This window comes from Spinacia oleracea, chromosome 2, assembly GCF_020520425.1.
Source record: "Spinacia oleracea cultivar Varoflay chromosome 2, BTI_SOV_V1, whole genome shotgun sequence".
In the NCBI taxonomy this organism is placed as follows: domain Eukaryota; kingdom Viridiplantae; phylum Streptophyta; class Magnoliopsida; order Caryophyllales; family Amaranthaceae; genus Spinacia; species Spinacia oleracea.
The window spans coordinates 54,531,587-54,555,906 of NC_079488.1; the positions used below are offsets into that span (position 1 = coordinate 54,531,587).

Below are 24,320 nucleotides of genomic sequence, written 5' to 3' on the forward strand. Positions count from 1 at the left end.
TTATCAAAACTAAAACAAACATATCCTCAACTGTAAAAAAATCAATAACGTAACTAAAACAAAATAGTTCTGAACTAAAACTAATTAAAATAACAACAACAACAATGTTTGTCCGCGGCCACCAGCGGGGACTAGCGCAGCCACCGCGAGACTGTTCATTCGCGATTGAAGTCACCCTATCATTCCGTTGAAACTTCGCCTTCCCTAGCCGCACCTCCACAATCGCCCTATCATTTCACCACTGCGAGATTGAGCCTCATTGACGGTAATTTGACTACCGTGGAAATCACCTAGACCACATCAAAAATAAATCAAATCAAAATCACAAAAAATGAAAAAACAAGAACCTAATCTTATTCATTCTAATCGTATAAAAAACTAAATAAAACCAAAAACAAAAATTAAAATTAAAATTAAAATTAAATTAAAAAACTCAAAATAGAAAACCTAAAACTATTCACCATCAAGAATAACAACATCAACAAAATCAGTCAAACGCTTTAGGAGTACGATTTACATCAACTGGATACTACTAATTGCACCAAACCCTAACCCTAGGTTTTGCGATTCATCTTTGAAATCATGATAACAAAACCAAAGATGAATGGAGGATAGATTATGCAGCAGTAGAGTAGAGGAACAACAACAACGACCAAACAACCAATAAATCTCAAGAAGAATTGAAGAATAGAATATTTACCTCATTTATTGACACAACACGAGGAAGTGGACAACGGGAAAGAAGAGGAACTGGACAGCGGCGGCGACGAGGAAGAGGACATTGGCGGCGACGAGGAAGAGGACATCGGCGGCGATGAGGTCTGGACGGGCGGCGACGATGAGAGGAGGGGAGAGACAGAGAGTTTGAGGAGAGAGAGGGGCAGAGGGTTGCGAATAGAGAGGAAATGAATTAGCAAATTGAAAATGGAAAAAATGACTTGCAAAAACAGAATTTATACGCGACCCGGTAAAACTACCCACGACCCGCGAATTGACCCGCGACACACCCATGGGTGGGTGGTCTGACCGGTCAGACGGTCGTTTTAAAAAATGTGTAAATAAAAAATCTTAGAAAATTTTAGAGAATCCGACAAAATCATATTACAAAATTCAAGAAAGTGATAGGAAGAGAATGGTGAACCTTTTTATTAGTTCATTGTTGAGAATGCTCTAAAATACCCTAATGAAACAAATAGGTGGGACAAAAGATTTAAACTCAATACATTTTGAAACAAAAATGATTTAATATACTTCAAGTATGTTTAACCTCTTTTCTTCAGTTTTTCCTGCACGAGTTTCAAGCTAGAATTTGTGCATTTAAAAGAAAGGCTTCTTTTTTTCTTTCTTTACACTGAAAATACATATTGCATAAAAGCATAACTTGTTCTCATGAGTAAAATTCAGATGAAAGCAGATCCTGGCTTTTCCCACCAAGAGCAACAACAAGATGATGACAGTACAGAAAAAAAAAAATTAAGAAAATGGATATAGACAATATGTAATGTGCAAATACAACCTCAGCAGTAGCCCGGATATTGTAGGAGTAAAATCAGATCATTTCAAGGATACATAAAAGTAAGCAGATGACGTTGATGTCAAATTTTCAACTGTAGTCATATGCGCAAGATTGAAACTAAATTAGCTCATTTTCAACTGTAGTCATATGCGCAAGATTGAAACAAAATTAGCTCTGCGGCCAAAAAAGGGGGCACACAAAGAAATCTTGGCAATAGATGTTCTAAACTATCAAGTTTGGTAAAACTTCTTGATTGTCAATGCTGCTAACTCTATACCATGAGGCAGCAAGCCAATAGCACCAGGATCTGGAACACAAGGTAGAATATCACAGGACGTATGCGCTGTAGGACCAAATAAAGGGAGACACGGAAAAACCTTCACAACAGATGAAGTATACTATGAAGTCTGGTGAAACTTTTTGACAGCTAAAGCTGATGCTCTATACCACGAAGCAGCAGCCATAGCACCAGGATCTGGAACAGAGGCTAGAATATCACTGGAAATATATGTTGAGCGCCCAGCCTGCAGTAAGTTTACAGAATTGTTGGACATATTTTAAACAAAAACAAGAAAATAATACGAATATTTACTTTATAAATAAATCTATTGCCTTTTCATGGCCGCACACAATTTGTTAGGTCTAGTATAATGCCCCGCCATATAAATTAAAGTAAAAATCTTCCCCATAGTGATATTAAACTGTACTAGATTCAAGATTTTGGCGCACAAAAAAGCCGTGTTAGCAGGACTAGTGAAACCAGCATGTTCAACCTCCACCAGAAGACAGTCATACAGTCATCTACTAACATAGTTCATTCACAAAAAACATACTTCTAGATTAGTGAGACCATTTTCCTTCTTCTTGTATTGGGACAGCATTTTCCTTCAGCTAATTTGCTGTCTTCCTTGCTACCTCAACAAATTCCTCCATGACATAGTTGCACAATATTATTTTTTTGTGTGTGGCTCTTGTGGTGGCTTATGCCATTAAGATACCTTGTAAAGCCTCGCTTTCTTCTCATATACTTGTATTAGTTACGTAGCTGCACCTTCACCCCAATCTCAGTCCAGTAAATGATGATATTTCAGTACCAAGCAGAATAGTTTCTGGTAGTATGATAGCTTATCTCACCTGAGATACCGTTGTCACTTTGTAAAAAATCATCAGTTCATCTCAGGCTCATCAAATTTGAAGGGCTTATATTGCATAATGAGATAGTACCAAACTAGAAAATGGATCTCTCTAGTGCCAAAACTAGTTCCATGTCATATGGAGCATCTATAACGAACTAAAAAACATATTCATGAACCAGCAGCTAAAAATTGATGAACCCTATCCTTAGCCTAACGTTTTTTAGACCACTTTTCATGTGAAAAGAGAAAAAAGGAACCAAAAAAACAAGGGGAAAAAGTTAAACGGGTTGGTTTTTCTTTTTCTGTAACAAGGAAATTGCTACAGATAAGCTTTTATCCATCAAACTTTTACTTTTAGTGGTCCTTGTGTTTTAGAAAAGGCAAGCTTCACTAGTCCCAACTCTCGCAAAGGATACAATACCTAGAATACCAATAACCCAAGCTCAAACCTGCCTCTGTATTATATCTTCCTTTTTCCTTTTCTCTTCTCTCTTTTCCCCATCTATGTCAAGCAAGATCCTCGCCGCCGCTATCCTATTGGCAAAGTGATGATGACAAGAACTCATATTCTCCTATTAAAGAGATTTATGACTTAACATCTCATCTCTTCCCGAAGTATGCACTTCAGTCTCCCCTTTTATTACAGCTTCTTAGAACTGGCCATCAGTGAGCAACAACAAAGCCCCTTCAAGTATTAAAAGGCACCAACAATTTCCTCCTCATCTAAATATTTCAATTGGTGGTTTTATCCTTTTCATACAAGTATAAACCCAAGATATGATTCGTATGTAGGCAATTGGTGATGGTTTATGGACAGAGGAGGATGACCATATAACATATGGCTCTCAAAAGTGTCTGAATTGTACTTGGCTATTATCCCAAGTCGGGTCAGATCAACAAACGATATACCCAGTTTTAATGTGTATGCGTAGTAGAATTTATAGTCACTAACCTTTAAAATCTCCAGAACGTAAACATGTGCCCCTCAATCATCCAAGCAAAAAGGCAAAGAGTACTGCAACTATGCCCAGGAAGCCGTCTCAAAAAAGTTCCACTAAGCATCATGTGCAGTATATTCAGGTACATGAAAAAACTATGGGAACAAAAACATTCTCTTCGTTGTATGAAGTTCAAAGGAGTTCTACTGAATCATATACCACTTTGCACATTCAAAAATATTGTTTGCAGGTACGCAGGTTGAATGGACTAGGTAGTAATAGTTCAACACATGGATATTTTAGACAAATCATGCCTACAGACGTAGTGCTTTATTTTTCGTAAAAGGAAGAATTTTGGTCACCGAGGGTGCTGAATCTCATGCTACATGCTGAAGGTTAGAGCAACAAATCACCATCGCCAGCCATTCTGGGAAGCAGTCTTAAGAGTTGCCGTCCAACTTAGCGCAACGTTGAAAAGGGCCAAAACAACTAGCATTCCTTGTTTGGCCAATTCTGTCTTTTATGGGTCAATCACTCAACTGGCTGACGCGAAAAGGAAGCTAACAAATTCTATTCCAAGTTTCCAACTGGTTGAATCACTGTTACTTGGTTCGCTAGTATGAGATTGGGTACGGGTTCGCAATTCGCTACCTAATTTGCTAAATTAGACCAAAATTATACATTTTGATGTTATAATTCGCTTTTTTGGTTCGCGGTCCGTGGGCTGATTGGAGGATTAGGTAACGCTGGGTTGAATCACCCAAAAATGCCCATTTTCTACAACACTGGGAAAAATAAGAGAACTTGTGGATTCTGACACAAGAAACCAAACAAGGTCTGATGATGGGTGGCTCTTAGCATGTGTGGTCTATGTGATTGCAGAAGGCTCTGGAATTTTGGGCCTCATTATGTTACAGGGTAAATTTTTATAAAAACTAAATCTTTTCAAAATATTATACTATATGAGTAATTATAAACAATGTTACAGTGGACACTTTGGTTTGCAAAAGAGAGTATTTTCAAATTTAACCTCCTAATAAGTCTATGACAAGGGTAAATTGGTACCAAGTCTCAGATACCATTCATCATGAGTAATTTGAAGCCGGTATCTTGAAACACACCAGCCCCACCATAAAAAAAAAACTTTTGGAGACTATAATTTCTATGAAATTGTTAAGGTCTTTTACATTCTAAAAAAGTCGAGACCAAAGCCGTCCTTTATTTATTTTCCAATAAGTTCGCAATTTAAAATTTTGATAATTGTCTATTTCCTTATTATGTATGTGCCCATGCATGAGAGATCAAACCATAAGAGAAAACCACCTGAGCATGCATGTGCTTAGTAGATTCAGCACCGCTAAGAGCTGCTTCAGATGAGATAACAAAAGCATCCACAGGATCATCCCCAGTGTTTAGTCTCTGCATGTAACTATAGATCATTAGTTCAGGAAGGAATGATCTAACTTTTGAGGTTCAAAGAGGCCACGTTAGATAGACAATCAACCTCTTGTAGAACTTCTAAAGCTGGAATAAGTGCATCTAATAGTGTCCGGTAGCCAGCAATCGCCCCTCCATACTTACTCACGGCAGCAATGGCGGCCTGAAGTGCCGATGCCCCTATTACAATTGTTGACAGTTAATAAACTCATATCTAAGGTTGACATACTTAAATTAGATTTTTATCTTACATTCTTTAGATGTAACTGTGCTCTGGTTGGTAGACTTTAATTCAGCATATGATGCCTTGAAGAGGATGTCATATCTGTTTCAAGAATAAAGCTCAAATCTCAGTGCTCGGAGGGACACCATGAAAACAAGAAACACACATGAGCTTGTCACATGTAATTATGGGGAAGCTAAAGTGGTAGAAGGAAAACTTGTCATACATTATACCACTCGTCCCTCCCATAACCCTTCTGATAGACGATCCAATCTCTTTTATAGTCTCTGTTACGTCATTCAAAGGATAACTAGGGAAAACAATAATTAAATCATAATAATAAGTTAGATTTTGCCAAAAGTTCTAGCACAATTTGTAGAAGAAAATTCATTAACAAAAGTTTACGTTTAAAAGAAGGAAGATCAAAGGTCCACCAAACTTAGTACACGACTGTGCCGAAAGTGCTAATGAAGAGTCGATACAAGGCCAATATCAACCGTTACAGAACTCATACCACATCAATAACGACCCTTTACGCAACAATACAATAGAGCAAGGTTACATGATTGTACAATCATTACCCTACTGCTAGCACACCCTACTCCGACCATATATATTATTTGGACTAAGAAACGAATGTTTGACTCAGGAATGGAGCAAGAGTATGTAATTATAATAGTGAGGATAAGGAGGACAACTTTAGGATCCAGACACAAGGACATTATCAGAGTATATCATTTTGATAATTTTTAGGTTCAAATATAAAAGTTAATCTACTATTCTAGATGAGGGATCCAGGGTACTCCTCCTATGATGTACATCCTTTTATTGTTGAGTGTAGTGTTAAAACTTAAAACACTAACGTCAAAGTGGTTCCGAGCTTTGGTCACCAATCATAACAATAAAATTTACGCAAAGGTATCTAAACGACTGGACATATAAACCTATCAACATCAATACCGTCTGAGTATCTGCAACAAAGCAACTAAGCCACCGTAACGGATAATCAATGTAAATCCTTTCAACCACTTGGCACCAATTTTTTGAGGTAGCATGGAACGCTGTAAGAACTAATTCATTCTTGTTGCTTCAAAATCTTACATCTGATATTAAAATCTCTCACAGGGAAAGGCGTCCAGAGAAGAACTTATTTTATAAAGGCCAACAAGCTAGAACACAATACAAAAAGCGGCAGCAGAAAAAACAAATATGGAATGCTAATAGTTTCTTAAAGACACAAGTAAATCTATGTCATGGAAAACAATAGGAACTTACTATTTCTTCATGTCTTCTAAGATTGCAGAAGCGCCGCGAAACATCTAAAACACTCTAGCAATTAGAATTATGTGGTGTATGCCATATAGCTGTAAGCATTCGAGATATAAAGGAATTAAGAGAGAAGTACATACTGTAGATCCACAATCACCATCACCAACTTTACTATCCCAATCATTAAGAGCATCCCTCATATTAATCAATTCACTAGCTGCTGCTTCAATAGCCACCTCAAGTATATGACCTTGTTCACTTAATTCTTGTGGCCGAGTTGAAAGCTGGTGAATCAAAACCAAAGTTAAGTCCATAAATAAATGAATAAACTAAAACGGTATCATGATAGACAGGTCCTAAAATACTAAAATGAATAAACTAATGGACTTAATGGTAACTGCAGTTTGTTTATAACATATATCAATGGTGGTCAAGAATAGAACCACCTGAGGAATGAGGATCGAAAGAAATTGCTTTTGCGAAGTTAAGCGCCAATATAAAAACAAGATACGGCTTGTATTCAGAGAAAAGAACACTATCCATTTTCAAAGTTGCACAATTCACTATCGGTAAGTTTTCAACTTTAATTACAGTAGATTAACCAAGATCAGAGAACTTTTCTCTTCCAGGTCAGTCAGTTGTGAATCATGATCAACGGAATAGCCAATGGATAAAGCTGCATATATATGAACCCAGGCCACCAAGGGCAGCAGCCTATTTCATATATATGAACCTGGGCCACCAAGGGCAGCAGCCTATTTCTAAGGATTTTGGGAAAATGATATAACATGAAAGGATGCCAGACAGGAAAATGTAGACGCTGACTTGCTGAGCATAATATAATTCTGATGAAAGCTAAACTTGAAAATAATCATTCAAAAGTGACTGTTCAAACATCTCTCGCCAGAAATTGAATAAAGCATGAAGGAATTCAAGATCTGGTTTCGAAAAATCAGATGTACTTTAAGCTGTTGCAAAAAATTCTTTCTTGAACATGTCAATTGTCACTGTTTCATTTACCAGGGAATTAAATACATTAAATATCCAACAATGAAAAATGGTCAAGGAGGGACCACTATTCCCAGGCCTTACTCCACTCATCAGTTTCCTTAAGAAACATGCAATGACATACCTCATTGCACTGTAAATTTGGAGATTGCGGGACAGGCACAGGAATCTTTGCAGGAGGGCGTTTACCTGAAAAATTACCACATGTAATAAGCGTCACCAAAGGGAGGTGAGTTATCCTAATGCAGTGTACCTACAAGGGAGTTTTTGCAATGATTTTATATAACGAACACTATCTCTGTTTCACAATGTTTTAACATTGTGATTTTTGGCATCAGTCATGTGGGGTCTAGTTAGATTCGTCTCAATATGTATTTTTGAAATATCAACGTTATATAATCATTACAAAATACAAATACACAATTACAGATATATGTGCTCAAATTTTTACGTTGCATTTGGCAAGCGTGAAATACTGAAATGTTAAGAACATTATGGAACGGTGGTAGTATATGTTTCCGCCTCTTTCTTGAAGGGCAGAATGAGACTAAGATAAGACAATCCAAAACATCACTACATACCATCAACACCAACAGGCCAGGCTGGAGCCTTTGTTGGAGCATCTAATCGTTGCAGAATTCCTTCATCAACTTTCATGACAGTAATTGACAATCCTGACATGGAGATAATTGAAAAAATCACCCCAAAAAAAAAAGAACTATCCAAATAAAAAAAAACCTTTTTTGTTAAATTTGATACTACCTGCCATGTCGAGGGAAGTCATAAAATTGCCTGTATACACCCGATCAACAGCAAGCCCATGCTCCAACTGCAATCTAGGAATGGCTTTTCCTGCAGCAATCATTAGTTCCATCACAGGAGTGGCACCCAACCTGTGACATAAATAACAGATTTACACAATGTACTCCCAACATATATTAACAAGAAAGGTCATCAAAGTTTTCACACCATTGAATAGTTCCAGTCTCCATGAAGTAGACAAAATCTTGAGAGGAATATGCAAGGGATTAACATGGATGGGACACTTGGACATTTCATTTTGGGACAAAATCACGGAAGCTTTTCACAAAATAGCAGTCGAATACTAAGACATGTAGCTGTATCGGACACGAGTACCCAAGTTCGAGTAACATAGAATCAAAGAAGATATTTGTCCTTAACAATGAGATGTAAAGGCTACATTACGTTGTTATTTAATTGTTGCTATCATAAAATCACAGTTTAATTATTGCTATCATAAAATCAAAATTTCTCTTGATTATTGGAAACGATTTTGATGATAGAGTAATTGAGATTGAGACCATAAAATCGCTTGTAAATTGTTAAATGTTATATAAACAGGAGACAGTTAGAAACAGGATTCCACTGCCGCAATTGTACAAGCTGCCACTAACCAGAAGGTTAAAGAAGAACAGTCTGAAATTCATCCAGAGGCCAGACTCCATCACTTAAAACTCAACAGGTTCAGGTTCTTCAAAATATGATCTTAAAGAGAGGGAGGAAGGATAGCATTCAATGGAGGATCAAGATACCCCTAAAAAGAAAGCAAGTTGTTATTTTTTGATGATTTCTTGATTCGTGCAAAAGAGGCTATCGCCTGGGGTAAAGATTCCTTCTTCCAAAATTAACCTTATTCAGAACAGTGGCCTTTCTTTTAAAATGCTCCTCCAGAAACTCAATAGGAAGCATTACGGTTCCTTGCAAACAATATGTTTGAGGAAGACATCAGATACGTATAACTCAAAGTGAAGTCTGGGAGGTATGCATATGACATTGAACTTTTCTGGTATATTTGTAGCTCATGTGCATGAAAACTTTACTGCTTTATCAGTTCACAGAAAAAGTTTATGCTCCTCAACCTGGGGCAGTGTATCACAGGAGAAGAAAATTCACACTGAGTTAGAAGTGTAAGAGCACAAGAAAATTGTGAAATACACTAAGCTCAGCTCCATAAGGCCTTATACTCACTGATGAAGCTTGCCTAAACAAAATCTATAAGATTGTGAGGCAATAGGTAGAAAAAATATTGCACGAAACTAAGGATAAGGCTCAGGGAAGGTTGGAGTACTTTCTGGAAAAGATGCACGAGGCTTATAAAGTCAGTCAGACCGATGTAATATATTAGTTGACGCTAAACTTCATTGACATTTTTCATCTCCTGAAGTGCCAAAGAATGAAGATGTAATTCTTTTTAGAGCCATTATCAATATTTCAAATGCTGCTCTCCATTTGGCTCATCCAAACTTAATCCTGCACAAAATATCTTGGTCAATATCTCCACCCATCTGGATGATAGATCCAAGCACCCAATCATCCGGCATACACAATTTACCACGCCAAGCAAACATTCCTCCCATTTTACTTGGACTCAACCTCAAGCCTCTAGCTCCCAAGTCTTGTCTTCGTAATTTAATCTTCTTATCTCCTGCTCTAGATTCATCCACTAAACTAATTTCATGTGCACAACATAAACCATGTCACCTCTTCTAGTATGGACTTTGTCAGCTCATACATATCCTTCTCAAAAGAGAAAAAGACTTAGTGAAGATACACATTGTAACTCAATTGGAAAGAAAATATGAATACTCCATTTGTTGTAAACCATCATTATTGATTCTTTGTAATGTCAGTATATTTTTGGTACATATCCTTCTTTGTCGAGCCTTGCCGCAGTGGTCAAGTGTTTACTTGCTACCCAACAGGTCACGGATTTATCCTAAACAACCTCTTTTCTTGAAATAAGGATAAGGTTGCGTACATTTGGACCTTCCCAAGGTAGATATTTATAATGTTTAAACATAAGTTGCTTCTGTTACTTTCCGAACAAATATATAGATGATTTGGAAAAGGTGTCTAAATAAGAACCCCTCACAAAAGGTGTCTAAGTAGGAGATGTGTTGTATTTGAGTTGACTATGATACAAGCTCCTCTAATTTGTGATTTATAAAGATATTCATAATGAAGGAATGTGGTCATGCTGGTAGTACCCTGCGCTTTAGCGCAAGTCTTCTGCAATGGGTACAACCGTACAACCTTTTGTTTTATCCTTCTTTGTGAATGGCACCGAAGCACATTGTTGTAAACCATCGTCATTGATTCTTTGTAATGTCAGTATATTTTTGGTACATGTCCTTCCTTGTCGTGCCTTGGCACGATGGTCAAGTGTTTACTTGCTATATCCGCTAGGTCACGAATTAGATCCTGCTATGAACTTATATATGGGTGGGGGCACTTCGAGAAATAGCTAATAAGTTAGTACAAGTAGCTTGGGGAATAAGTTATGGGGTTAGTTGGGGAGTAGTATTTTAGATGTAGAGCTTATTTGAGAAGGAATGAGGGATGTTGAATATTACTTAGTGAATTGGTTAAGCTTTTAAGAGTTCATTGGGAGACAATCAAGCCTCTCAAATGCTTGAATATCTTTCAGTTTATTAATCAAATCTTCATTAATCTAATGTTTTTTACTTGTTATCTATGCTACTCCCTCCGTATTTTTCTAGGGGTTACATGTAATGCTTGCGTCCGTATTTATTTAGGGGTTACATTTCTATTTTTGGTAAGTTTTCTACCCGCTCCTAAATCTATTACTTTATACTAAAACTGACACCTGGAATGACATGTCACTTCCTGGTTCAAAATATTCCCTCCAAAAAAAAATTCCTAAAAAATATCTTTACTTTATTTATATTTTAAATTTTCTATCATTTTTATTAACTATTTATGTATAGAAGAAGGAATAAATGTTTATGGAAATAATAGATGTCACATAAATATTGGTTTTTTTTTTTGGCAATATTTTAGTCAAATCATTATGTTGATGATGGAAAATATATTTACTTAATATTTTGGTCAAATTAGCATATTAATATATCGAATATTTGTGTCTAATTAGCATATTAAGCATATAAAATATGCAATATGTAATCGGAAAATTGCAAGATGGTTAAATGAGTAATGTTCAAGATTTATGAATTATGCGGTAACTTATGGGAGAGAAATATTTCAGTCAAATATATTATAAAGAAATGGCTAAATAATTTTAGAAAATCCGTGCGTACACGGGACCTAATCTAGTTATTTAATGGCTAAATAATTTTAGAAAATCCGTGCGTACACGGGACCTAATCTAGTTATTTAATATATCTTACTTTCCTATGGGACCACTACTACAATAAACTCCTTCTCTACTTTGATTAAAAAACTTTTCGCACCATCTTTTTTCTATTTGTTTATTACTCCCACTTGCTTTATTATATATAATACATTCAGCTCTTCTTTCTTAATACTTGAGCAAGTCAACATGAAATACGGAGGGAGTAATTCATAGAAAATGATATCACATCCATACGATTCTGGGAGATTAAGGGGTCGTTAAGGAACGTTGTTGTTTTGGTTTTTCCGTATTTTTACTTAAAAAGCAAAACGAACTTGTTGAACTTGTTCGGGTAAAATGATTTTATAAACAAATTATTCTCAGTTTTTGTGTAAAAAAAGGAAAAGTCACAACTAGTAAAACTAGTTTCATAGTTTGGTTTTGTTTTGGGAAAAGCACTAAGTCACTCTTTCCTGTCTCCTTTCTTTTTACATTCCTCCATAAAAAATAATTTCTCTATCCTCTTGGTTTCTCATCAGTAGACATCAAACATTTTCCATTAATTTCTACCTTTCCCCTTAATATTTACATCCCAGATTTTCTTTCATTTTATTTTTCACACAAAGAAGATTGAAAATTCTCGAGGTTATTGTTGGTTTTACTTAGTGTTTGTTTAGTGACTAATGATATAGTTTTAAATCGAAGAAAATTTTGAGAGAAACCGTTGGTGTTCATGTTTTGAATGTTGAGAAATAAATTGTGAGATTGCGGCGTTGTAGACGAAGAACCAATTCGGGTAGAGCACTTCTAGGTATTATTTTTAATAAAGAGGTTGTGCAAATACAATCAAGCTCCAATATATTGTGGAAAATGAAAGATATTGGGGTAAAGTACAGTAATATTGAAGAATTTGGTTGTAAAACATAAAACATTGATGCTAAATTGAGACAATGAAAATGGTATATTTGGCTTTCTCGGAGGTATGGAAGCACGAAGGATTAAAAGATGAGAAAAGGTTAAAGAAATATGAAGGGAAAATTATTCGGGCATAAACATTGAAGGTAGATGAAGAAACCAGAGAAACGTTTGTGAGAAGAGAATGGAAGTTCAAAAAGGTGAAAAAAGGAAGATTCCCATATAGTGGAACCAATGTCACGTGGATTTGATATTTTGCCAAGAAAAGTTACAAGTTTCAATAAAAAAAATTAAAAAATAAAAGCTAGAAATATTTTGGTTTTCTATTAGTTTTAAAATTTCCTCAAAACAAAACTAAAATTTGTTTCATGTTTTTAAAACAGCATGTTTCTGACAGTATCCACATCTTCAAAGATTGTCAATGACAGAATGCAGGCACAAGCGGTTAAACATATCAGGACATAAAAGACCCACAAACCTACCCATTAACCATGAGGACTACGTTATTCCCGCGTTCAATAGGCACATAATTAATTTCCTGCAATGAAAAGTCAATGTTAAGGAGACATGTAATTTGCAGGAGAAACTTCCACAATTCGGTTCATCACATGTTTGAACACAAATACCATATGATGATAATCCTTCCATCAAACCTTCAACAGGGTTTTCCCAAAATCATAGGTAAAATGAAATCATGTGATTAATACTGAATTCAAAACCTAATGAACATGTTCTACACAAATTCATCAAACAATATCTTTAGATTAATAACAAAAATGAAAGCATTATATTTGCCAGAAAGACACAACTTCAGAAGACGTCGTGTTACCAGGAAAAGGGATCAAAAAATACTGTAATAGACTACATGTTGACCATTCTTTGAAGCAGCATAAAGGAGAACCACTTAAAGCCCGACTTGAAAACATAAGGATTTCAAGGAAACGGCTCTAGGTCAAACATCAGCAGGCAGACACTAATATAATAGAACGCTGACACTCCTATCATCAAACGGGTCGCCAAGACAGTCAAACATCACACCCTAAAAGATACCGCCCACTCTTCAAATTTCCCGCAGCCCACATGATGAACTTGCACATAATCAGCACTATACTTGTATTCCATTAATGAAGATTAAGATTATAAAATATCAAAAGTATGTTGTACCCAGTAAAGAAAATAAAAGTAACAAAGACCCAGTTTTCTGATCTTTTATTTCAAGTAACTCATAAAACCAATAGGTATACCAGAAAAATCTTATTCCAACGAGAAATACCATACTTGGCGATTTATTTCTCTTCCCTCTAATTAATCAAAACCAAACTCGGATATCAACAAACTAAGGGGACACACCCGGTTATTCCAAATTTCCCAGATTAGTAATTGTTTAAAGTCCTCAACAACCTTAGCCCAGAAAGACACGAAATAAGTAATTCAGTCTCCCTCTACCACCTTTTTCCTATAAACCACCAAGGTGCACGTTTCAATACTAAACTCGTTGGCCCTCCCAAAGCTTACAAGATGAGCCTGCAGCAGCTCCAGAACCATCAACCCAAACAAGGCTCACTCCAACACCTAGTATAACATCCAGGAATTTATAAGTAATCAGTATTTCACAAATCTTACATATTTCTATTAATTCGTATGCTACTAGTTTATCTTATCCATATGTTTCATTGTGCATCATTTATCAGATATATATCTTTGCATCCTTTTATTTTGGGCCATCTATTAACAATCTCTTCGGCCCTAAGCATCCTCTTTGGTTTTGCTAACGCATGTTTAAGAGTATTTTGTTGTTGGGGGGGAGGGGGGGTAGGTTTTATTGGTAGAAGAATAAAAGAATGGGGAAGGGAGTTAATAAGGCCCCCCTACAAATATGGGATATGACTATGTAAAGAAAAAGTGTCACATGAATTGAGTAGATTGGGTGGCGTAAACTTTCGATTTAGGATAACAGCCACATGGCAGTTGTTTATAGAAGAAGAGATTCCCAGATAATTATGTATGCTTTGGAGCCAATCGATGAGTTGGGGTAGCATACACTAGAAAGACACCAACAATGTATTGTCCGTCTACGAAAGGAAGGGTTAAGCTAAATACCGTAATGTATAATTATATCCAATAAATCACAAAATGGAGAGTCCAACTCAAATTGCAGCCACGAGAAAGTATAGGTTACAGATCAAGCAAAATAGCCTTAGAAAAGTTAAAAGACAGGAAATATATTTTGTTCATGCTGAAAATGGAATTAAAGCTTAAACCATTGCATCCACTGAAAGTCTGAAACATACCGCTGATAATATTTGCATAAGAACATGAGCAACAACAACATCGACAGGTTGCAAATCAGCCACAGCAGCACCAGGTTCTCCATGCTGAAAAATATATATATAGCGGAGTGAGTAGTTGCAATAAATAACTTCTCGTATTATCTTGATTCTAACTAATTTGTATATTTGTATGAGAAAGAAAGAAAGATAAACTAGCATATTGAGAATGTCAGCAGAAAACTTTATCAACCAAATAGGCCCACCAACACATAATAACAATAAATATTGACACCTAAGCTTAGTACTGTATAGTTCTTTTAGCCTGGTTAGCATTCTCCAAACAAGAAAATTACAGGAGAAGGATGCACAATGAGAAAAACAAATAAGAGAAACATACTACAGACACATAGGCCCCATACTTAACAATAGCAGGATACAATTCCTAGTATTTGCTTACGATTCCAAGACCAAGTTCCATCTTTCCAGGGCCCAAACGATCTGATGTGACTTGACCAGGAAGGGTGCACACAGATAATGCAACACCCATAGTTCCAACCATTTCAGATGCTCTTCTAGCTTCATCTGTAACTTCAACGAGTGAACAACCAGCAGCAGCTGCCGCTCCAGCAATCTACCCCAGTCAGGTATCAAAAAGAAAAAAAGTTAATGAAAACTAAATTACAACATTCCTTTTTCACAAGGAGGAAAAAAGGAAAGAGCTCCAACCATGCATTACATTAAAACAAGCAATACCAGGGAAGAGCCTATGAGTATGAGCCCAAAGAGAAGTTAAATAAACCACCTAATCACAAAAGGACATCAAACACATCCTATCTCAAAACATCTTAACATTCCTCTCAAATACTGGCAACTATATGATAGCAAACATGCAGTTCGCCACATAGTTTGAGTACCTCAGTGCTCACCTCTCCCAACCCCCAATACTTCTCCTGAAGCTGACGAAAAACAGAAAAAGGGTCAATCCAGCTAATTCCACCATACTAAAAAGCCTCAGCCAAAGCCACCACATCAATGACAGAACAAGTTATTTCATGATTCTCAATCAGCTAAACACAACTTACAAACATGAAAAGATAACGCAATATTTGGCCAACAAACTGCAAATCCTTAAAAGGACTGAATTTCTCCATGCTATTAACCTAACAAACACTCTAACCACCTCCTTCTAAATCCTAGCCTTCTAAATAAAGGTGGAGAGAGGTCGCTACAGAAAATTAGAACTTGAGGTGGTTACAGAAAGAACAGCAAGAAAAGTATCCGAGCCGACCTCTCATGGTCCTGTGACGTTCGAGCCTTGCCATTTTCATGTGTCCCGACTAAAACATTTCCTATCCTATTACTTCCAAATCTTTGCGGCATCATAACTGTATGCTCAAAGATATTCTACAAATCTAAGCACATATTTCCCATTCCCTTGCCACACTTGGTATTGCATTCATGTTTTACAAAGGTTAATCTTGATGGAAATTTTTTATTATCTGAAGAAATAATTAATTAAAGTTTCAAAAAAGGTAATACACGAGGACAAGGTGTCCTCAGAAAGAAATTTCAAATGAATTACAGGTTATCCCAATTCCTCTGTACCATCCCTATAGAATAATTTATGAATGAACCAGCCGGCTTAGCCCACAAAGAAGTTGAAAAAATCATTTTATCCCAATAGCAAATCATGCAGGACAGCGACATCAATAGAATTCGGTCATTCCTTTCCAGCCAAAGTGCCAACCCCACAAATCCAATCCGTAATCACTCCTGAATATCCGAAGAGCACACTCAAATTTCCTCTTTGTACACCAGAAAAGGTCTTCTCCAAAGATAGCTAGCGAGTTCACATTTCACAATGAATGAAAATGGCAAGACTCATTATTTGCTCGACAAGGCAAGAAAAAATATCTGGTGAGACTTCCAACTTAGACCTAAACTTCTGGAGAATTTCATTCTTCTTGATATTTGACAATGCTAGCATTAACATAAAAGCTCACCCTTAAGAGGACCTTTGCTTTCCAAAAGAAATTTTCCAATGGAAACAGCATAGATGGACTTAGAAGAAAAGACCCCAGATAAATCTCTCAACCACACTTTAGAATCCTCCACGTCCATTAAATGAATAGAAATCTACCATAGGCAAGAGGTCCCCAGATGATTGTGCGTCCACTAACTCATCTTGATGGTAATCTGCATGCTGTTTGTTAATTCAAAATTTGTCCCAAAGAAATAGAGGTACAGGACAATTTCACATAGCATTAACCAGAAGGGATAATATCATGACCAGTTATCTTATGTCAACCTATTACCAAGTGACAGTCTATCAACTTTTCCTTAGGAATGGAATAGCTGTTGCGAGCCTTATGAAAGGGGCAAACACAATTTTTTGACCAACACAGAGATGACTTCTGGAAATTGCAAAAGAAACCTTATGAGTGTGACTCCCAGCAAGTACACAATCAGGAGAGAGGAACTAAGAAGCAACCTTGTGAACAAGAATGGTTCCTGCCAAGCCTCGACGCCCAGCTATCCCTCTAGGTCGTAAAGCACAATCATCTCCAACTATGACCATCTACATAGCAAAAGCATAACCCATCAGATAATTCTTGTTAGAAAGGAACAAGCACAATGAAAAGCAGTCATATACCTCGACTTTGTATCCTTCAGATTTCGCTTGTTCAGCTGCCAAACCAAAATTGAGCCGATCCCCAGTGTAATTCTGTTAAAAGTAGTGTTAGGCATCGCTTTGTCAGACACTGAGACTCACATCATTCTGATAATGAAGTGTCCATACTACAGACCATAATACAAACGAGTAAATGCGGAAACATTTAACATGTTGTTCACATTACTCAGCAGCTAACAAAAGGCACTATGCTAATAGTGCAACCCACATTATGTCCATTTTACAGCCAAAAAAAAAACACAATCCCACTCACTATTCAGGTCTTTAGTCAATTCTGGCAGACCTGGAAAACTTCTCAACAACTACCAAGTAGAGAAAAAATAATGTAGACATCTTTCGTAGTTAATTATAATACAAAGCTAAAAATTGATGCAAGCAACTCTTTCAACTTCTAGAGAAAACCCGTAGTACTTGGAAGATACAAAGAAAGAGGATCACCGATTCAGCGGTCCAGTAGTCCTACCAAAATAGATAACAATTAAGAACAGCATTCAATCAAATCTCTATGTGCACTATCAAAAGTATTTCAGGAAGATCCCCATCACTATTTTGAAGTTACCAGATACAAAAAGTCTTCCACAGTGAACTATTTGATGGAAACCTTATTGCAGAAGATTCTATGACATCAAAGAGAAATGATCCCATAATACTCTTAGCCCTTTAGAACCCACAAAGGTTAAACTAACGTTGTAGGAGATTCAAGGAGGACACGGAATATGTCAAACATACCAAACACACTTTTTAGCTGGTCATACAAAAAAGAAGCCAGCTTAAGACACAAAAACAAGAGGGAAGCAGTGCTAGCAAAAGACAAACAGGAGGTGACTACTAGAGCTGGCAAAAATGGACAGCACACAACAGCCTAACAAAAATTGGGTAGATCTGGGTCAGGGGAATCCAACCCGTTTGACTACTTTTATTTACACAACTGAGCCGTTCAATTAGGTTCAGATTGAGATATTTCAACCTAAATCGCCACGCACAGCCTGTTTCATCAAATTGATAAGACTTATCAATCCACTCTCTTGCTAACCCAGTCTAACCCTAGAGTGAAATACTCTAATGTCATTGAAGTAAATAAAATTACAGGCTAACAAATTTCCATTACCGTAAACCAAAAATGGCGGAAGTATAAGAAAGATTGGCAGATAACTTACCAAGTAAACTACATGAGCATTGTACTAGCAGCAGTAAGGCTCTTTTCACTTCACCTTATTTTCTCTGGACTTTAATTATTTTTACTGACTTTTACATAATAAAACTTACTTTACATGATAAAGCTGATTTTATAGAATAAAATTTATTTTTACTGATTCCCTTTGTTTTTGTTCTTTATAAGGTAAGGAAACTAGGTAATGCCTACTTAAGAATCACTAACCTAAATCATCCCAACGGATGAGATACAAGCTTTGGGACTTGGGAGAACAAAAAATAAAGAAGAGAGAGAACTATGATACACCTAGTCTTCCATGCGCAGCGACAACAAATGCCTCTCCCCGACCCGACGGAAGAAATCCTCACGTAATCCTTCGCAGGGAGCAAGACAAACTAAGCTATAAAAAGATACTCCGAGATTTACCCAAGAAAGAAGTTTAAGTACCTTAACAATTAAGAGGCACCCCTTGGGCCCTGTTACAGCTCGGATTCCCTACAGAAAATTAACATTTTCAACATGATGGATATTGAAAATAAAGTTCTATAAATCTGAATCATTTCTTCTGTGATTGCAGAAGAGAGTAATGTTTTTTCTGATGAACTAAAAAACATAAGAAAGCAAAGGTTATACAGCTAGAATTGAATCAACTGGTGGAGAGGCAAAAATGTCCCCACAAATAGCTGCAGTAAGCATTCCTTCACCCACAAATCCAGCATGAGCAGGCTCATGACCACTGCCACCTCCTGAAAGAAACATATATTTACATTAAAATCACACATATTTTAATAACAAGGAAACTCTAAACAAATAACAAAGCTGTAAACAACCAAAGTTCCAAAAAGACTACAAGAGATTAAGTTGCATCTAAGGTTATCTTTTGTTTGGAATTAGAGACTTGCATTTTTATCTATATCAAAAAAATTAAAGACTATTGCATTAATAGCACAGCATAAGAAAAAATAGAGCAGAGAAAAACATTTACACCATTTAACAGAAATAATTAAAACGCACGTAATGTCCTAAATCTAATTTTATAAGCCAAACCAATGCTCTGATACTATGGCGAAAAAAATGTCAAAGGCACTACCTGCTCCAGATCAAATACTTGACCATTGAGTTCTGTAAGTCCTATCTTTTCTTTCAAACCTCAAAACAAGAGAAATGCAAGGAGAGCACATCTCCATAATGTATGCTTGCCAATATTTTCGAAAATCCATAAGTTCTAGAGCATTTCCCTAACCATCTAACCTTTTATACATTCTCAGCTACAAAGTCACGAAGAAGAATATCCCTAGGGAAACCCATGAAGAGGAACTAAGAGGAAGCCTAGTACTATGTAAAACACCGGCAACATAGCCAAAGCCATGAAAAGTGGGGGCGTCGGCAAAGATCCATCCAATATTAGATTGCACAAAACCCTTTTTCTCCCATTTTTACTTTGTTGAAGGAAGAATAAATTTCATGGAGCAGATGAATAACAAAGAGAAGGACTAGCTGACAGGGAAAAACACAAGTACAATAATGTCCCAAAACCTTTTGATAGGAGAAAACCAAGCAGTTAAATAGACATTCTTAATTCAAACCAGTGCTACTTCAATAAGTGAATTCTATAAGAACTTTCCCAATATCAAAATTTAAAATCTCAGATTATCCATTGAAGAATTTATATCAAAATTGGATGACAAACGCAATATTAACCATCGAATTAAATAAGGAAAAATTGGTAATATTAATCCAACCTTTGGCCGATTTTCTTTTATTAAGCCCGCCTATGACATTTTTTTTAAATAATCCATTACGACCTAACTAGTTGTGGGCCTAAGTGACTGGTTACCGCAAAGAAGTCAACGTTTCTAATGTTGACAACCAAAACTTGGCTTCTCTCCTAAATTGTTTGCCATGTCATTCATTAATTGCCAACTACCCAAGATTTCCTATTTTATAAAAAAAAAACCCTAAAACTTTTGAACCTCTCATCTATCCTGTTTGCTCTCACTCTCCCGCACTTCCTCTCTCCTCCATTACTGAAGCTTCAACTGAATTGAAGGTCAGACCTTTGAAATTATCGCCGAAGTTCTCTCAAAATTGCCCAATTTTATGTGTCTACAAAGCCTGGAATTCGTTAATCAAAACCCCCAATTATATCAAACTTCACCTCAATCAAACCCTAATTTCCAACCCCGATCGTCATATCTTCCTCTATTACCCCTTTCTTTACTCTGCTGAACTCGACATCCACCATGACCGCATCTCTTTCTCGAAGCTCCACCACCCTCTATCACCTCTGCAAGTTCGCTTGTTTGGTTCCTGCAATGGCATCATTTGCATCGCCGACCCCTCCAAAACCGACATCTTCTTGTTTAACCCGCTAATCAAAACACATCGTAAGCTCCCCATCAATCAAATTCTTAACTCTGATATTGGTTATGTGTTGTTTTGGGTTTGGGTACGACAGCAAGAACGATGATTACAAGGTTTGAGGCTAATTCAGGGGTTTACAAATGACAAGATTTTCTACAGTGAAGCCAAATTGTATTCTCTGAACAACAATTAGAGGAAATCCATTGAAGGTATCTCATTATATCTCATTTATGTTGTTTGTCATGGTGTTCTTGTTAATGAGGCCTTGCATTACATAGTGAATTCCGGAGAATTGGGTTCATCGGGTAAGTTCATTGCTAGTTTTGATCTTCAGAATGAGAATTTCTCGCTTATGGACTGCTCAAAATTTTTGGGTAAGGGTGAGAGGTGTGAGGGAGCAACAATGGTGGAGAAGAAGTTGAAGAAAATGGTGGAAGGGAGAAGAGTGCTGAGGAGAAGAAAGAAATCGCGAAAAATTAAGGAAAGAGAAAGAAAGGACGAAGTATAAAGAAAAAAATTAATATTACAATGGTAAAATGCCACGTAGGACATATCACCGCCTACAACAAGTTTGTGACCTGTTAGGCCCAATAAAAGCAGTTAGGTTGTAATTGTGGGATTAATAATAAAAAAAATGTCATACGTGGGCTTAATAAAAGAAAATCGGCAAAGGTTGGATTAATATTACCAAATTTTCCATTAAATAAAGGCCATATGTTATGTAATGGCCATTCTAGAACACATTTTCAACTTGCCAATCTATGAAATGTTGTTTGTAATGTGTGTTTTAAAAACAGGCTGCATCATCCATCATAAACCATTTATTTTACCACATCTACCATTGTAATCTGTTATTAAAGAGTTTAAACATACTGATAGGATTCAACAATATAGAAGAGAATTTTACATGCATAGACTAATCAAAATAAATATTTGAAACTTCTGGTTTTTGCATAAAATAATTTAATAATGCTCTACAGAAAAATTTCTATGATCCAGAAAAGATGTTCTTGATTTACAATGCTGACAGTGGACATCTATAATTGTCACTTCACGCTCCAACAGCCGCAAAGCGCAACATAACACCTATGAGGCTATTTCTCTTTAAGATGGAATTGGACCATTGATAAGAATAAATTAAACAGACGAATAAACCTACATAAGTTTTCCATTACTAAGCATTGTGTTGCCAAGGCCATAAAAACTGCAAAGATCAGCATCTAATTCATCCCTGAAATTAAAAAGCTTCATATGAACTATATGGCCAAGACACAAACCAGCCACTTGTTTCAGCAACCAAATATTTCAAACAATCTCCTAACTACCTTCCAACTCCTAAATATCTCGCCTCATCACCCCCATCCCCCTCCCCTGAATAAATAAATAAAAAGAAACAAAATTCGGAACCACAAAATAATAAAAGAAAACTTGATGATATTGTAGAGAAAAATAGGAAGGGATGTAATTGCAAATAACCAATCTCAAGTCTCCAACCCTAGCTTTAGAGTTCTATTAAACATGGTTTAGTAAAGAAGACAGGAACAATTACCACCCAAAAGGCACACCCTATTAGCTATGAAAGTAGCTTCGAGCTATATAACTATATAAGTTAAAGGCTCAATGGTCGATGCCACTAGAAAATAGAAACTACATAAAATCTAGCAAAACCACTAGCAATATTTTCCAACTTGTGAAACGAAATTGAGGAAATTCCTTAGCTATCCTCGACAGAATCCCCATTTACACTTCCTATTCTTTTTTTCTCTTAAAAGTCACAAAGATCTTCCCTCATCTTTCCTCATTGAACCTACATATTCTTATTCTTTAAGGAAACTAATCAGTGAACCTACTCACAGTCACCATCCAATTGAACACACACTGAAAAGTTTTATGTGAGATTACTCAACTTCAGTATAAATATAAGTGAAGTCCAACTCTAAGTCTTTTTGCTCTCATCATCTCCAAATTTAAAATAAATAGAAAGGTTATAATTGGCTTTTTATCCCCGAAAAATTGGGATCACAGCCTAAAATTTAGCAATGAAACAAGATTCACAACCTGATATAACAGAAACGTAATCATAAGTTGAGCTTAACACATCAGCACGCAAAACAACCTTGACCTATACAAATATAAAAACAAACAATGTTAAGATAGTAAGTCAAAAACCAGAAAAAAGTAGTTCTATAAAGTGTTAAATCTTGAATAATCACCTCTGGGAAACCATCTAAATACTGCAATCCCGGATAAGTCTCCACCAAACCCTCAATGAATTCAGTCACCACAGCTATGAGAAAAAAAAATGTCAATACCTTCATTTCATTAAGAATATACTCAACTATAAGATTGTCGAAACCACATCATAAAAGTAACACGCTAACAATTTTGATGAATCTTTAGTTAAGATAAGTGCCGTTGAGACAATATGACAATTAATAGTGGATAGAGGACATTGATTTCAGTTCTTAAATATTCCATGGGACTCCTTACTTCCTTAGCAGCTGCTTGTTTTAAGCCAATAATTGACACATGATATCCCAAAAAAATGCATGTAACATCAACCCCATACAAGAGGACTTGCAGATTTAGACATGCTAAACACCTTAAATCCTTGTAACATATATTGTGCGAAAACATATGATAATCTCGATATTATACATGTCAAAATACGCCCAAATACTTCGAAAACGGAAGGTCCGTCGACAAAACATAGCCCCGAGTATCGATTAGGAATATGTTATAGTGCAAGCATAACACTGTTTCAAACAAGCTATAAAAATTACAACAAAAAATTTTACAATTTTCTATTGTCTTCTGCACCTGTTAAACATATTAGCAACCTGATTGTAACCCAGACTAACATGCAATGAACCAAAAAAACTAATTCATCTGTAAATAGCAATTGCATTTTTCAAAATGATGAATTATTGAAGTTTAATTTTAAGAAAAGGAACAGAATTAAACTGTTAAACAACTTAACATTAGGGAAAATGCAAGAAAATTGGATGATGGAGCAAGATTAAACTAACCATTGGAATCGTTGATGAGTTTCTTGCCTTGAAACGACATGTTAATTGCAACTGAAGTTGATGATTTCTATGAACGAGAGGAGGAAGAATGTATGAGGAAATTTTGGCAAAAATTGTTGAAAGATATTAATGTAATTATTGGGTAACCTAGTTTTATTTGTTTTAACTCCTAAAGCTTTGTTCGGTAGAAATGAATTGGAAGGAATTGAACTAAAATAAAAATAAAAATATGGTTTTAGAAAGGATAAATTGGTTT

General features: G+C 36.1%; 1 protein-coding gene across 4 annotated transcripts; it reads right to left on the bottom strand.

Moving 5' to 3' along the window:
- Positions 1 to 1,473: 1,473 nt before the first annotated feature.
- Positions 1,474 to 24,265, bottom strand: LOC110789017 (putative 3,4-dihydroxy-2-butanone kinase). Of its 4 annotated transcripts, XR_008927832.1 has the most exons (21): positions 24,065 to 24,263; positions 23,249 to 23,322; positions 23,094 to 23,157; positions 19,305 to 19,417; positions 19,119 to 19,166; positions 17,480 to 17,551; positions 17,318 to 17,404; positions 15,284 to 15,457; positions 14,848 to 14,931; positions 13,039 to 13,094; positions 8,290 to 8,420; positions 8,109 to 8,201; positions 7,652 to 7,716; positions 6,660 to 6,803; positions 6,526 to 6,569; positions 5,477 to 5,560; positions 5,279 to 5,352; positions 5,095 to 5,207; positions 4,914 to 5,009; positions 3,605 to 3,706; positions 1,903 to 2,040 (listed from the first exon to the last, which is right to left on the bottom strand). XR_008927832.1 is itself a non-coding variant. In XM_021993662.2 (20 exons), the coding sequence occupies exons 1-20, from the start codon at positions 24,102 to 24,104 to the stop codon at positions 1,915 to 1,917; spliced, it is 1,782 nt and encodes a 593-aa protein (XP_021849354.1). In that variant the 5' UTR covers positions 24,105 to 24,265; the 3' UTR covers positions 1,474 to 1,914. The 4 variants fall into 4 exon arrangements, 3 of the variants coding, with proteins under 3 accessions (XP_021849354.1, XP_056692794.1, XP_056692795.1); XM_021993662.2 differs by lacking the exon at positions 3,605 to 3,706 and having other exon boundaries at positions 1,474 to 2,040; positions 24,065 to 24,265; XM_056836816.1 differs by lacking the exons at positions 3,605 to 3,706; positions 15,284 to 15,457 and having other exon boundaries at positions 1,474 to 2,040; positions 24,065 to 24,261.
- Positions 24,266 to 24,320: the final 55 nt, after the last annotated feature.